This window comes from Calypte anna, chromosome 4 (assembly GCF_003957555.1).
Source record: "Calypte anna isolate BGI_N300 chromosome 4, bCalAnn1_v1.p, whole genome shotgun sequence".
NCBI classification, from domain to species: Eukaryota; Metazoa; Chordata; class Aves; order Apodiformes; family Trochilidae; genus Calypte; species Calypte anna.
Window position 1 is genome coordinate 5,453,122 of NC_044247.1, and position 15,349 is coordinate 5,468,470.

Genomic DNA, 15,349 nt, shown 5'->3' on the forward strand with positions numbered 1-15,349 from the left:
GAGAGAAAAAGGATGTGTATCACATTGCAGGTGTAATTTACATTTTAGAAATCCTGCTGGGATTCCTGTGCTGGGCTGAGATGGTGACAGATACCCTGGTAGTCTGTCCAGCTGCCACACCTGACAAAGCCCACAGCAAGATGGGTCCCATAGCAGCCAGCACTACCTGCCACCACTTTCTGGATGTCCTTGCACATTGTGGCATGGAACTGTGCGAGGGATCAGCTGGCCAAGGGATGCAGCACTGCATGGGGTCAGTCCTTCAGCATCCAGCAAAGGGTGGATGTTGCCCAAGGCAGAGTTTTGGGCACCAGTTCCCAGCTGCTAAGAGATGTGATATGCAGTAAGTACCCTCGGGGGAAGGATGGTGTGGGAAAGGAAAGGCACTGCTGGGTTTGCATTCAAGATGCTCACTGGGTGCAGACCCAACCTCCTGTGAGAGGAAAGGGTTGAGCATCATCCGAGGTCCCATGGGAAGCCAAGAACAAAGGAAAAGCAGGAACACACAACAAGACGTTGTTCAAAGCCCCAAATACCATTGAAGACATTCTCTGAAACAACAGAAGATGACCAAATAGCCAGATTTCCATTCACACATAAAATGAGGAATGTGCTACTGCTCCAAAGTAGAACAAAGGCAAAATGCATCCAAGTTTTCTGTTAAAAAACAAAAACACAAAAAAAGGCAAGTTGACTTGGGGAGGCAAAAAACATACCACTCCAACAAAGTCCAGTCACTGCATTTGGAATTTTTTTTCCTGTGGTACAATTAAAAATGTAATCCCAAGCAGACTTTTAGACCAGAAGCTGCTATGGAGTGAAAGCTGACAGCATTACCTTGCAGTATGGACAAGCAGGCTGCTGCTGCTCTATTTCCCCACTGCCAAAGAAGAGAAAGATGTTTCAGTTTATTCCCAAACAAAAAACCCCACATACTATCCAACCCCTCAGCATGCTTCATTGCATCCCAGTTCCAGCAGAGAAGCATTTTCCAGCACAGTCTTCCAATCAGAAAGTTTCCAACCCACCCTAAAAGTGTGAAAGGAGGTTAAATTTTGGGCATCAAAATGCTTTTGCCCCAAGTGAGATGCACCACAGACCCAGGGAAGGCCAGAAAACTTTATAAGCACTCAGCTGCTTGAAATTTGTTGATATGGAAAAAAGCCATCCGAGTTCTCCTTAGGGCCAGGAAAACCCCAGGGCCAGGGATGGGTGGTGAAGGCAGAGCACAGCCCACCAGCAGCCACAGCGTGGGAAGGAGGAGGTTTCTCCTCCAGTTCACAGCTCATCCATCCCAGCCACACGAGGGGTCAGGGAGCTGCTGGACGTCCACCTGGGAACTGAGGGAGCCAGGATGGACACACCTGGTGGGGTTCATGTTACTGCTGGTGTCAGCCCCAGCAGATGTGCACACACAGGTCACAGCTAATGCACAACAGTCAAAGAAAGCTTCTGCCTGATGGGTGATGGACCCCCTGTTGCTGGAGGACTGAGCAGTGTTGGCTGAGTAACCAGTTGTGTCCTGGTAATACACTGACTGACGAGTGATTTACAACCCAGACCCAAATGAACACTGCTCCACTTGCAAAGCAAGGGTGGGGAGAAGAGGGGAAAAAAATGTGTATCAAGAGCAATGAGTCCTGAGGGATTTCTCTGGAGAACCACCTCTTACCCTCTGTCTGGTATCTGTTTGGCAAGGACTAAAAACACAAACTGTTTTCCTGACAGGTCTGTTTCCCTCTGCTGGAGACCATCAACCACCAGTACCAGGCTCATGCATAAGCCCAGTATGGGCTCTTCATTGATTTAATTTTGAGAGCCTCACCTCAGGCAACGCCTTTTCCTCCTCCCCAGGCTACAACCCTTGACTTTCCAGGCAACATCCCTGTTTGGAAAGATCCAGACATCTTCCAAATGCTTAACTCACAGCTTCATTTTTTTTTTTTTTGTTTGATTACTTCATAGATACAAACACTTACATTTATAGAAAGATGTGAAAACTAATTTTCAAGAATGCAATGCTCCCATCTGCAGCAAGTAGGAACCTGCTGGATCCCAAGTAAAGAGACCTCTGCCATGTAGGCTCTCACTCAACCACATCTAAGTAAACACCAGCTCCCCAAAGCATTCAGTTGCTGCCATAATGCTATGCTGCAACTTGCACTACTCTGTTATTGCCACGATATCTTATATGAACACAAACATTTTTGTTCAAATTTGAAGAGGGGAACCAAGAGGTTGTGATTTTTAAGGCAGTCTGGAGAATTTCACCACTTCCCATCTTCCTTCTGGTGCTCTGAAGTTGTACCCAAAACTTATTCAGTAAGTGGTGGCTTCCACAGTCCACTTGAACTACCACCTGCCTTCTTGGGCATTTCTCAGGATAAAACAACCAACATAAGCTACCACAGCTGAGAGCCCAGGACCTTCTCCTAGACCCTTTCAACAAGACAGGGCCACCTGGCTGAATGCTAATTGTGTTCGCAGTTTTTCACAGAGTTGTATTACCCCAAGGTGCTTTCTGGGCAGATGAATGACAAGCTCATCCCAAGCCAAGCTGTATTTAATAGTCCTAGATCTACCTTAGTTCCATGAATTTATCTTCCTGTGTCTTTGATCCCACATAACCTTTGGGTGTCCCTGCTATCTGACGTTTCTGCTGTTCAGTCTTTGCCATTGCCAGTAGCCAAATCTCCAGCATCATGGCAGAGAGTGCCAAGGATCCCACTCTTGCCTACCCTCGTCCTGTTTTTGACTGCTGCCAGTGGTTTCTGAGGGCCCCTGTTTTGCAGGGCTGTAGCACTAGCTCAGCTATAGGACTGTCCTGTGTCTGCTCCCCTTGGGTGGTGCCCAGGAGGTTAAAGTCATCTGAAATATGAGCAGATGTGACAAACTAGAGCATGATCCCAAGGATCTGAGCTAATCTGAGCACCCAGCACCCACTTGTCTTCACTCTGCATCAGGACTAAAGACAATGCACTGAGGTACATTGACCCAGCAGTCCACAAGAAAGGGATGTCAGCTGGACCAGCTTGCCCTGGATGGCAGAGGGATGGAAATGATGCCAGGGGAGAATACAGCCCTTATCCATGCAAGACACATCTCCCAATTTCTAAAACTAGGAGCCACAGCAGCCACGGGGCACATGAATGGCCCATCCATGTGCACACAGGACACCTCCAGGATGTTTCACAGTCAAGTGCCAGCACACCAACATTAGTGCTGGGCACACACATGGGCTGGGACACACTCCAGGCCCAGAACCCTCTCCTGTAATGTTGAGCAAGGCTGCATCCTACAGCCTCATTTATTACATCCCCGTAATCACTCTTATCAGCTTACCTGCAGTAAGGCATTAGTAAAAGCCAAGCCACTCATGAAAGGGGCACCCTCTCCTATGTGAAAAGTCAATCAACACGTTATATTGTTATCAGGCTCACAGACAAACCTCTCTTTGTACAACAAACTGTGCAGATATGATGCCCTGACTATCAGCAGAAGGTTATCTTGTCGGTCCATTAGCAAGTAGCACCTGGTCTGCTTCTGTCTGAAATATTCCTTTCTTGTAGTCCCTTAACAAGAAATCCTGTTAGAATATTTTGTCTCTCCACAACAAAAAAAAAAACAGCACAAAAAGAAAAACAAGTTTGTATCTGAGTCAGGAATCGGGTTTCGCAGCTTTGGAATAAATCACTTGTTTTCAGCCAGAGAAAGAGATTCATCATCATTTAAAGATAAACATGACTACCACTATTGCAACTGGGAAGATTTTTGCATACTTGAAATTGTTTTGATGCGTTCAGTCATGTAAAATGCTATATTTGGTAATAAGTTAAAGATACATTAGCTCCCAAATTATACTCTTGAAAAGTATCTCCTTACATGCTCTAGCGTAATACAAACTGTTAATCAAACTTCCAACCTGAACAGAGTGTAAGCCTCTTTTCAGCAGACTGGCATTATAAACAACTGGGACTGATATATGATCATAGATTCACAAAGACTTTGCATTTGTACAGCATCAGAGCAGATGCATCATCTCATCTGACCTTCAGTGTGTCTCCAACCCTTCAACCTCAGTCACTGAACACTGAGCCTGAGAACCAGCTCTGGAGCTGCTAACATTGGGAATGTAATGCATGTGATTTATGGATACAAGGATATCAGGGGCTTACATGCCCTCCAATCGTTCTGCTTTAAAAAAAAATCTGGTACATCCTTCTTTGCTTTGGGTCAGAATGGATCAAGGCAGTAGAAGCCAGCTCCTAACAATACCAGATACAAATTGCACAGACAGACTTAGATCTGCAGCCTCTAAGTACAACACTGAAAAAGTTTGAAAAAAAATTTGAAGGAAAACTGAAACCAGAAAATAGGATCATGGGATTAATATATCCTGTAGATTTACTTTCTGATTTCATAAATGGTTTTGCATACATGTAGCTTTTCTCAAAGTGCAAACTTATCCTAATAGATGAATTTCTAGTTCTTCAGTTATGGACTTACTCTTTCTTTGGAGGAACTCCCAGCACAGAAGTTTCAAAATCCCTTCAAAGTGTATACACAACATAAAATGTGAAGCCTGGAAGAGTCACAGCAATACAAACAGCCAGCTGAAGGATACCATAAACAAATCCATCTCGAAAAGGCACTAATAATTTTCCCAGACTCTCAAAAAAAAATATTTAAAAAATCATTTTTTGCTGACGTCAAAAATGAATTGATGAACTTGCCACTCAATAGAGCTTCAGCCAACTGCTACATGTGACTCCCTCCCCATCTTCTAGCTTGTATTTGAACAGTGACAAAGAATTCTTGACTGCAAACCAAATCTTCATTAAAAGGAGAAATTTCAACAAACACTTGAAATATAAAAATAATAACCAAGCTATTGCACTGCTTTAGTTGGTAAGATTTCAGCCCTTCCATCCAGATAATCTAGCTGACATTTGGCTTTGTCTTTTTTTTTGCCCTGGGACAGGATGAATGTCTTGTAAAACAGTATGCTGCTTCCATCCTTGCTGCAGTCAAGCATTCAACAGTACTCTCTTCGGAGGAAAAAAAAGAAAAAAAAAAAAAAAGAAAACAAAAGAAGGGAAAAAGTTGCTGCTACAGAAATTATCATTAAAAGTCCTAAAGCTTTTAGCAGAAAAAAACAGTAGTCAAACCAACATAGCTCACCCCACTCCATGAGCCAAGGACAGGGCACCTCTGCTGAAGGCTGAGCAGAGCCACGTACAATAAATATTGATATCTTACACATGATATGTTCAGCAGAACAACCCAAGCCCCCAGGCTGTACAGCAGGAAGGCAAAACACACACGTGGCCCTGCCACGTCAGCAGAATCCACCCAGATGAGGACAATTTCCACCTGCAAATGGAATATTTTTAAACCCAATCAGGTATTTGAAAATGTCTCTTTTAGCAGGCAGATGAAAATCCCAAGACCTGGCACTAAATGGAGCAGAGTGGTATCAGTGGATACCACCCAGCTCAGGTATGGACACCCTGAAAGCATTTGCAGACAAAATCACCATGATAAAGGATGGGAAGATATGATCGTGTAAATATTTTAACTACTGTTGGTCTGTCTCCCAGCACAAACACAGACTGAACCCTCTCTGAACACTCCCAGGTTGGGAGCATCCACTTTTCCAGCATGAAAATCCACTTCTAAGAATATTTTCCTGAAGGAATAGGCCACAGAAACCTGCCTGGCCTCCAGCACTGCATGCACAGTCACTGCCTCAGCAGGGAAACCTGCCTGAACCCACTTGCTCCTCAAAACAAACACCATTATTTTGCACACCATGAAAAAGCAATTCAAATGTCATCGTAGGAGCAGCATCTCGGGGTCCCTGCCACAGCAAGGAGCTCAGATTCACAGCAGCTCCAAAAAGAAACTTGGTAGAAAAGAGGGTGACAAGAGGAGGGTCAGCAAATGCTGAGCTCTAGGGATGACAGCACCCAAACTTCTAAACTGTGGAATGGTTTACTGGGACATTTAATGGTGACATTTAAAAGCAGAATAGGAAGAAAGTTGCAGCTCACGGGGGTTCAGAGCAGATGCCAAAAATACAGGGCAAGGCAGAGAACAGCAGGGTCCTGCTTCATGGCCACACAAAACAAGGCCACATGAACATGGCTTTTTCCTCTTCTCTCTGGGAAAGTGACAGTCAGAGACCCATGACCTGCCTGACAAAGGGAAATCCTTTGGAAGCAACACCACCTTTGTAACGTGTTACCACCAGCCAGCTTTCCCACCTGGGAAGAGACCAAGGTGATGATGTTCAAGCCTGCAACTTGATGGAGAGCTCTCCAAATGGCCCTGCTGAGAGGATAAACCAGTGACAAAGCAAGCCAGAAGCTGTAAAGAGCTCCAGATCTGAGTAAATCAAGGGGATACATTGTGCTGATCTTAACTTTCATCCATCACCTGGCTATGGCATGGACTCCTGGAAAACCACTCAGAGACCCAGCCTGCTGTGGCTGGTGTGGCAGCTGGAGCATCAAAAGGGAAGAGTGCAAGAAAACTTCGGGCTTCCCTGGGGGCTCAAACTACAAAAATCCCTCCCTCCCTTAATAAAAAACAAGGGAGAAAAGAATGGCAAAACTAACTGCAGGCCATACAGCAGGAACAGCCAGACAGGGGAGCTGTTTTACCCATGCAAACTTGTAAAGACATCTTTATATATCTTTATTGCACACATCTATACTTACATATCTCATGGGATGAGGCCAACTTCCCTTCCCAGGACAAACTATTTCTACTTAATTCTGCCAAATCCATCTGTTCCCAAGACAACTTTTGTTACTCCCTAACACAAATATTTTGGAAGAGTAAATCATCCCCTTGTCTTCCCATCCCCTTCAGTGCTGGATTGCTCAGACCATTCCCTGCACCCACCAAAAGGGATTTTTTTTTCCTCCCAGCAAAGCTTCCGAGTTGCCCAGGGGCACAATGTTGTGGAGCTGGACCACGACACCTTCGCAAATCCCCCAGGCAGCCCGTACCTCCTTCTCCTCCAGCACCTACTAAAGCCACCCGCTTGGTGCTGGAGCCTCTCCAGCACCCATGTTTTATTTTCAGGCTTCCTGGCAACAAGCTTGTTGGTTATAAGTGGCATCTCCACTGAGAACGCCGGAGGTGAACTAATTAGTGGGTGGCTGTCTGGAACGGCAGCGAAGCGCCAGCCACCCCGGGCTCTGTTTGCTTTGGGTGCAGGATGCAGGACAACAGCTCCCTGCAGGGTGCGAGCACACATTGGCTTCGTCGAGCTTGGAAGACATCTGTCCCGACTCGTAATTTGGGGGAAAAATACTATAATTTATTTGCAGGCATGATTTACCATCGGTGTGGCATAAATACACGTGTGTGTATGTAAACAGCTCTATTTTTAGAGCTGCATGGCCAGGGTGCCGGCTCCATGGCTACTCCATTGACAAACAGGATGAGCTTTTCTCTGAGCTGGGAGGTTTTTCAGTCCTCTCCCTTATTGTAAACATTATCTGCCTTCAAAATCTTTAATGTGTTGCAGATGTGACAAACAATAAAAGACCTATCATTAAAAGCCTGCCATCTCAGTGTTTCCCACTGGGGCAACATAATAATGAATTTATTAGCATATAGTGCTCACCAACATATGTTTATAGTCACTCGCAAACTTTTGACTTGACAGTTTACAAGTATGTTTAAATCATTAAAGTTTAAGTTGACTGTCCAGTTATTACAGGCTCATTATAAATAGGAAACAAAGGTTACATTTTATACAACAGGCGATAAATCAAAACTAGTCTGTACTCAAGACCGGTTTTGTTTGTTTGATTCTTGGGTATTTTTTTCCTTTTTGCTTTTTTTTGTCTCCATTTTCAAGCCCTTCTGAGGGGACATCTTGGTGAGGCCAGTACCAAGCAGCTGTTTGCAGTTAGCCAGCAGGACCAGCAGCACCCATGCCAGCAAACAGGAGAAACTCCCAGCTCATCCAAGAGATGCAAAGACTTCAGAGCTAGAAAACTCTGCCCATGTTTTCACTCAGTTGATGGACAAACCCAGCACCAGTCCCAGACACCCAGCTCTCCTCTTCCCCTAGGCATTGCCAAGTCCATCTGCAAGGCTTGGGAAACCCTGCTCAAGGCAGGAGTTTTCCACTGCCTCCACAGGACAAAGGAAATATCCTCCTAAACTGAACAAAGCTTCTAATAAAAGGGAAGCAAAGCACCCAAGCTGTGTTCCCTGACTGCAGACCTCAGAGCCTTGGTTGGCAGAGGCACTCAGACACACTCAAAGGGGTTTTTGGGTTTGAGCCCACTGCAGTGACACTCATTCCCCCCCAAGCCATCCAGCCACATTCTTGCCTTAACCCTGCAGAGCACCCAGCATGGGATAAATCCATAGTCAGTAATTCAACCCCAGTCCCTTCTGCCCCTACTACAGGGCAGCCACCTTGGGAAGGAGAGAGATAAAGCCACACTAAATGTAAAAGTTCATTTTGCAAAGTATTTCCAGATTTCAAAGCCTGGCATCATTTCAAATCAGCCTGCTAGCCTAAAATGTAGCATTTGTGGAAAGGGGAGGGCGTGTGTGTGGAATGGTTTCTGGTCCCTTTTATTTCATGCTATGTACATGTGATATGATATGATGGAACAAAAATTAATTGAAAAATCCGCTTTCAAAGTAAAAAGAAATACCATTCTCAAAAATGTTGAAAGTGAGTATTTCCACACCATCAGCAACTTTTCCTGGGCTTATTTCCAACATAAAACTCAAACAGAGTCACAGTTTATATCCAATGCCAACCAAACAGGATTCTGACAGTGTCAGATCAGCTTCGCCTTTCTGCTTTAAAGCAGAACACAAAAGAGGAGTTTTATGGCATGGGCAAGAGAGGAAGCACCAGAAGCTCTCCCAGGCCACCATGAAGGCACAGCTCATATCCTCTGAGGCCATCCTGTGCCTAGAAGCTGTGCTGGACAAACCTCACACTGTCAGCAACCTGAAAGGCTTAACCTGCCAGGAACACAATGACCCAAAGCCACTGCTGCTTTAAAGTTAATATTTATCCACCCTGGGGCACAGGCAGCAGCAAACACCCTCCAGCAGAGCAGCCCAGGGAGGACAAGTCCTCTTTTCCCATTCCATACTCACATACCACAGTGATAAGAAAGGTCTAAACTGCTAGACAGGCAGGTAGTCAGGCAGATCAATACACTGACTAAAGTAGCCTAGAGAGACAGAAAAAGGCAGAAAGGATTGTATACCCCACTCCAGAGATCACTGGTGATATTCTGGGGGAGGCTATAAAAGGAAATTAGAAGCACATTAAAAATAGCATAAAGGTGTGACACAAAGATCAGGGAAAATGAAACACGTATCTCTGCTCTCAACTCAGGACAATGAGGATCACCTGCATTTCCTTAACATACATTCTGATATTTAGTTTTTGGATGAAAGAAAGTACATTCTGCCCTGCTCTGAATTCTATATTTCTCTTTCAGACCTGGATCAGAGGACTTAAAAAAGCCAATATTTGAATATATGTATTTTATATATTTTACATAATGTGTCAATAATCTTTGATATGGAACTGGCATTTAATATTTCAGCTCTCACTTCATTAAGGATATTTTAATTATCCCAGACCAATGGAAGGGAATTTATAAACATCTGTGCTTCGTTTAAGAGCCCAAATTTGCCTCTTAAACTTCAAAGCTGTAAAGCTGATTTTATCCAGGTTCAGTTGTCTGGTCTCTCAAAGAGCAACGTGGAGCACTGGAACCAGCATTAATTGGGCCAAGCCTCCAGTCCACAGACCCATGTCCAGGGGACACTGCTCATCCTTGCCAAACACAACCTCAAATAGCCTGGTCTTGATCATTTGAGCAAAAATGCTGCTGCTGCTGAGCCCCACAGAGCCAGGAGGAGGAAGACAGCAGTTGGTGGAGCAGGCAGAAGGCAAATGCCAATGGCATTGGTGAGTGTCCAAGTCTCAATCTGTGCTTTGCTTTCTCCTCTTAGTGGGAAACCAAGATTTACCTTACTAATAATATAGCTTCCAAGCCCTAGGAGTGCCCCATGGCTGTTTTCAAAGCAACCAAAGATGCTCTGGCACACAGTTTAGGCTCACGAGTACCTAAATCACTTCTGAAAAATGAACCTGAGTTATTTGTAAAAAATTACCACAGGTCTATAGACCCTAGATCAGAAATAACCATCCTTTGCTGCAGTCAAACAGTCCTTACTGACTTTCTGATGTCCTCTAGAAAGCAGTGGGAAGGAGAGAAGAGAATCTGGGACCTACAGCAGGTTTACAACCTGTCTCAAACCCCTCCCCCCCTTCCCATGAGTTGTCCTCACCATACCCTGCAAAACTGACCTGGAAAAGCAGCAGCATTGCTCCTCCAGCTGGCACCAAGGCCAGCAGGCACAATGCTGAGCACAAGCAGCCTCTCAACATCCATGGTGCCAGAGGGCAGCTGTCCACACCATCACCATCAAGACCCACAACCCCCAGAGGAGCAGTCACTGCAGAACCACTGAGCCCATCACCTGCTAAGAACCGGAGCTGGTTCCTCACTCGCATCTCTCCATCCCCGGAGCCTCCACCACAGTCATCTTCATCATCACAGTCTCCGCTTTCCTCCTCCTCCTCTGGGGATTTGCCTGAAGCTTTTCGGCGGGGCAAAGCCATCCCTTTGAGCAGCTGAAAGACATGAGGTGCCACAGTCATTCAACAGCATCTCTCCACCCTCCCTACTGCTTCATCCCACTCTCAGAGGGGACTGGGTAGCAAAAGTGGGACAGGGCTGAGTGGAGCCAGAACAGATGGAAAGGATCCCATCGTGGTCCTCATGCCAAAGCATGGGTGAGCTCGGGTTCAAAGCTGAACACAAAGCCTCAATAAAACAAAAGGAGGAGGAAAAAACACACTGAGTAACTCTGCCCTTCAGGCATCGCATGAGCTGCAGGACATCTACATTCCAGTGCCACCAAAGCTCTGGAGGTGGCTACAAAACATGTAGACTTTCAAGAGACATCTGGACATGTTTCTGTGTGACCTGCCCTAGGTGATCCTGCTAAGACAGAAGGGTTGGACTCAATGATCTCCAGAGGTCCCTTCCAACCCCTACCTTTCTATGATTTTATGCATCAAAAGTCAGGACAGATGGGGGAAAAAAAAACAGCAGATAGAGGAGACTGTGCATGGATTCTCACTGTTTTCAAGGACTACCTTCCACCTGAGAAATAACACATGTGAAAGGAAATGGCAGATCTCTCAGATCTGTATGACACCCCAGCAAACAGTCCGGAAAAATCTCATTCCTTCCTCTCAGATGGCAGAGGATGCTTTCGGTATAGCCAAGCAACACAATGAAAGGATTTTTAAAGGATATTTTAAAGACAAGTCTTAGCAGTGACTTAGCAGTGCTTGCACATCCCTGAGAAAGCAACTCGAATGCCTCTGCTGAGTGCAGGGGTGGGACATCCCCATGCTGCCCCTTCACAGAGCACAGAGGGATTAAACACCTTTTAAGCTATTGGCTTCCTCTTCCTACTGACTTTTCTGAGTTTGCTCTTGCTGAAAGCAGCCAACTATTTCATCATAAGTCCAGATCCACTTTGAAAAAGTGTGAGTCAGCTGATAAATTTATACTGAAAATTTCTATCACTACCACTCTACCATTAAAAGCCTTCTTGAATTTAATCACACCATTAAAAAATAATTATGAAAAGGATAATAGAGAAGATATTGCAAGATAGGAGCTTTCCACATACTTCAGAGGTTTAGTTAGTTCTGTCTATTGCAGCAATATGCATGCCTTTCATGGCATTTTTTAATATCTGGAATCTAGGTTATATTTTTAAACTATTAAGCCAGCCTTAAAAAACAGTTTCTAAAATATTTAGCTGCTGAAGTTTATACAGCCTTGGAGGAATGCTCTCGGCATCTGGCTTGCTCTGTCCATGGCAATGTCCACATACCTTAGTGTTTATACTAGGGAAGAATAATGTAATGAAAAACAAATGGCTCAACATGAGAGCTCTCTGGATTCCCCAGCTGCCTCTGGTGGGGAGACACAAGGCAGAGCAGCAAACCTCTCCTTGGCAACTGCAAAAACCCTGCCTGGTGTGACAGCCTGGCCAGACCCCCAGAGAAAGCAAAACTCTGCTCATCTCATCTCCCTGAAACTCTGAGGGTGCTTTTTTGTGGCCTTCAACAGGCCAGTTAAGTTCATTCTTCAGGAACATAATTTTATTTTGACATTTACAGGCCTTCCTCAGGATGCTGTGTGACCACAAACCACCAACACCACCACCACCACAGAGGCAAATGCAGGGATGGGGGTACCGCAGGGAAGATCTCACTCAGAAACCCAACACTCAGACCACTCAAACCTTTGCACCTTCTGTTGCATTTCTCCAAAGCCTGCAGCCAACAGCAGCACCCAGGGTAACAGCAACAACTCACAACATGCACCAGTTTGAACCATTGGCCCCACTACACCATTGCTAAGAAAAACCAAGCCCATCATGCTGGAAATAGACCATGATCATCCTCATGATGATCATGAGGATCCTCATGATCACTCATGATCACTCCTCAGCATCCAAGGCATGGAACGAGACAGCCTCAGGACCCCATCACTCAACTGCACAACTTTCATTACTTACCTGAAACAGCAGACAAAATTTCTGGCAGAGGGAATTAGGCTTTGGGATATTTTCAGATTTAATAAGCTCAGTGGAGGGTGAGGAGAAATAAGGATTTTTCAATTGTGTGTTTCCAAAGTATAAAATTTCTTGTATTACTAATTTTTCTTGGCGTGCCACAAATTAGCAGCTTAATTTCTCCACCTGTGTAGCCACAACAAAACAGGAATTTCCTGAGGAACACCACACAAACTCCAATTTTGGATTGAATGAACATGGCATCCCTGAGCCATGCTGCTCCTTCCTTTTCCAGGACAAAAGTTCCATCCTCAGCCATATGTTGAGAACCATGAGGTCATTCAATGAGTCAAATTTTGCAGCTGACTCAGGAAGAAATTAAACCAGTGAAATGAAACTTACTGGAATAGTTGGCAGGAGAACTGGCATGGGGTGGAAGCCCACCCCACTCTTGGTGCATCTAGAGCTGGGAGTGCAGTGGGATGCCTCAGCTTTGGCCAGAGCAGCAGCCACAGTCCCAATCATCAACCATCACACAGGATCCCTGATGGGCTGCACGCTTTATGAAATTATATTTGGTGGACTGAACATAGATTCCCCATCCTTAAATAGCAAACAGAGCTGGCTGCACCCTAACATTACAGTTTATTCATGTCCTGTGGTTTAAAACCTATGGTAAGAGGCAGGAAAGTACATAGTCCAGCAATCACTAAAGTAGTACATAACAGTCAGAGAGCTTTCACTCAATCACAATTCATCCAGATGTAAGAGTTTACAGTTGTATCTACTCTTCTTTGCTAAACCATAATGACAAAAATACACTATAATGCACTCAGTTTAAATTGGAGCACGAGTTGTGGGAGCCCTTGTGCATGCACATAGCTCCAAGGTGTCTGCAGAGCTTTCCTCTCCCACTTGCACCACCCACCATAGAACCATCAAATCTTTTATGCTGGAAAAGACCACCATGGCCAGGAAACACGTGGGTCACAGCCTTGACTCCTTACTATAAACTCCATCAGCTCAAACGTGCATTGGTTTTATTTCTCATCCCTTTTAAACCATGACCCTCTGAAGGGGTAGGGCAGGCAGTGCTGTGGTACCTCCACTCTTGCATTGGCACGAGGGATGCTGGGCAGCCCTGGCTGCTTTTCATGCAGATCATTGTTGTGTGGCTTATCCTGCAGTCTCCCTACAGTTTAAAACCCAAGCCAGATGGGAAGAGTGCACTGAGGCTTTCTGCAAGGCAAGTTCCCCGGGGCATCCCAGCATGATTTACACATTTATTCATAACCATACAGTGACCAGACAAAAACAGATGCAGCAACACAGGGTAATGACTCAGCTGGATTTGGATGGGCCACTGTATGTTGAAATCTTTATAACTCCTCATTCTTTACAATCACTTTGCTCAGAACTCACCAGCCCACTGAGCCACCTGGTCTTGTTTTTCCAATTGTAACATAAACAGTGAGAGCAGCAACATACTTTTTATCATTAATCTTCCATCTCCACAAAGAAATCAGCATTGTGCTTCTTGGACTGTAGTTTTATAGCTGTTTTCTCCTTTTGGAAACTACGCCTGCAGTATTGAAAATATCAATTTGAGCAATACCCAAAATTGTGCCCACAAATTCAGATGAAATATCAGCACTGAGCTATAGGCACTCTGCTCCTCTAGGGCAGAAATCATACCTTTCAACATCCTTTAAAAATATGTAAAGTAAAGAGAACAGCCAAACAGATTATTAAGGGGAATAGAAGACTTTTAGAAAAACATTTAATTCCTTCATGAGTTTAGGGAGGAAGTCTGATTGATATTTGTAATCTTTTGGTGGACAGAGCTGTCATTTAATTTAGTTTGCATGACTGAAAGAATTTAATAAAAGTCTTCCATGGAGTTTTGCTGAAATTCTTCGCATGTTTTTAGTAAGCCTCTGGAATACGATCAAACCTAAAAAGCTGGAGAGGATGGAGACTGAACTTGCAGCTAAAATAATATCCAGGATTGTAATACATGCTTAATAATCAAGTATTCACATCTAGCAAAAAAGGTGCCTTAGTCCAGAAACTCCTCGGGATCCCCAGCCATGTGTCCAGGTGCTGCTTGGCATCAAGAAGAGGACCCTGGGAACTGGACCCAGCACCAAAAAACAGCCCCTAGTTTTGCTAAAAGCCCTTAAAAATTCAACCAAACCCACCAATACAGGACCATCTGTAGAATGTGGAGTTGCCTTTCTGTGGTAAGAAAGAGTTTTGGAGGAGAAAAGGTGTCATTTCCCCTGGCATCACACAAGCTACCCGCTCCAACCACACACTTTCAGGTACCCAAGGTTCCTAACAGGTCAGGTTTTTCTATTTTAAATTCCAGACTGCTGAAAACATCAGTCTGGGGGGAGAAAAACTCCATCTTATGGCCAATCGTGACTTTGAAATCTGCAATAGTGAATAATTTATGGGTGGCTTTTAAAAATCAGGGCAGCATCATGGGAAACGTGCAGATTTTCACACGATACTGTTGCCTGTTAACAGCTCATTACAGTGTACAGAAGTATATTCCCATTATGAAATACAGCTGGGATTGTTTTGCTTATGAAGGTCATTATCTGATCACAAGCAAGAATCAGAGGAAGGAACCCATTTTAAAAGGCTGAAGTTGGGGACTTTTTGAAAACTCATG

The 15,349-nt window shown here is 44.6% G+C and overlaps 1 protein-coding gene across 1 annotated transcript in view; it reads right to left on the reverse strand.

Moving 5' to 3' along the window:
* The window catches only part of GPC3 (glypican 3), a 150,162-nt gene that overhangs the window by 16,739 nt on the left and 118,074 nt on the right, over window positions 1–15,349 (reverse strand). The window contains exon 7 of the mRNA XM_030449014.1: window positions 10,549–10,702. Coding sequence (XP_030304874.1) covers window positions 10,549–10,702 — 154 coding nt within the window. The remainder of the gene's footprint in view (window positions 1–10,548; window positions 10,703–15,349) is intronic.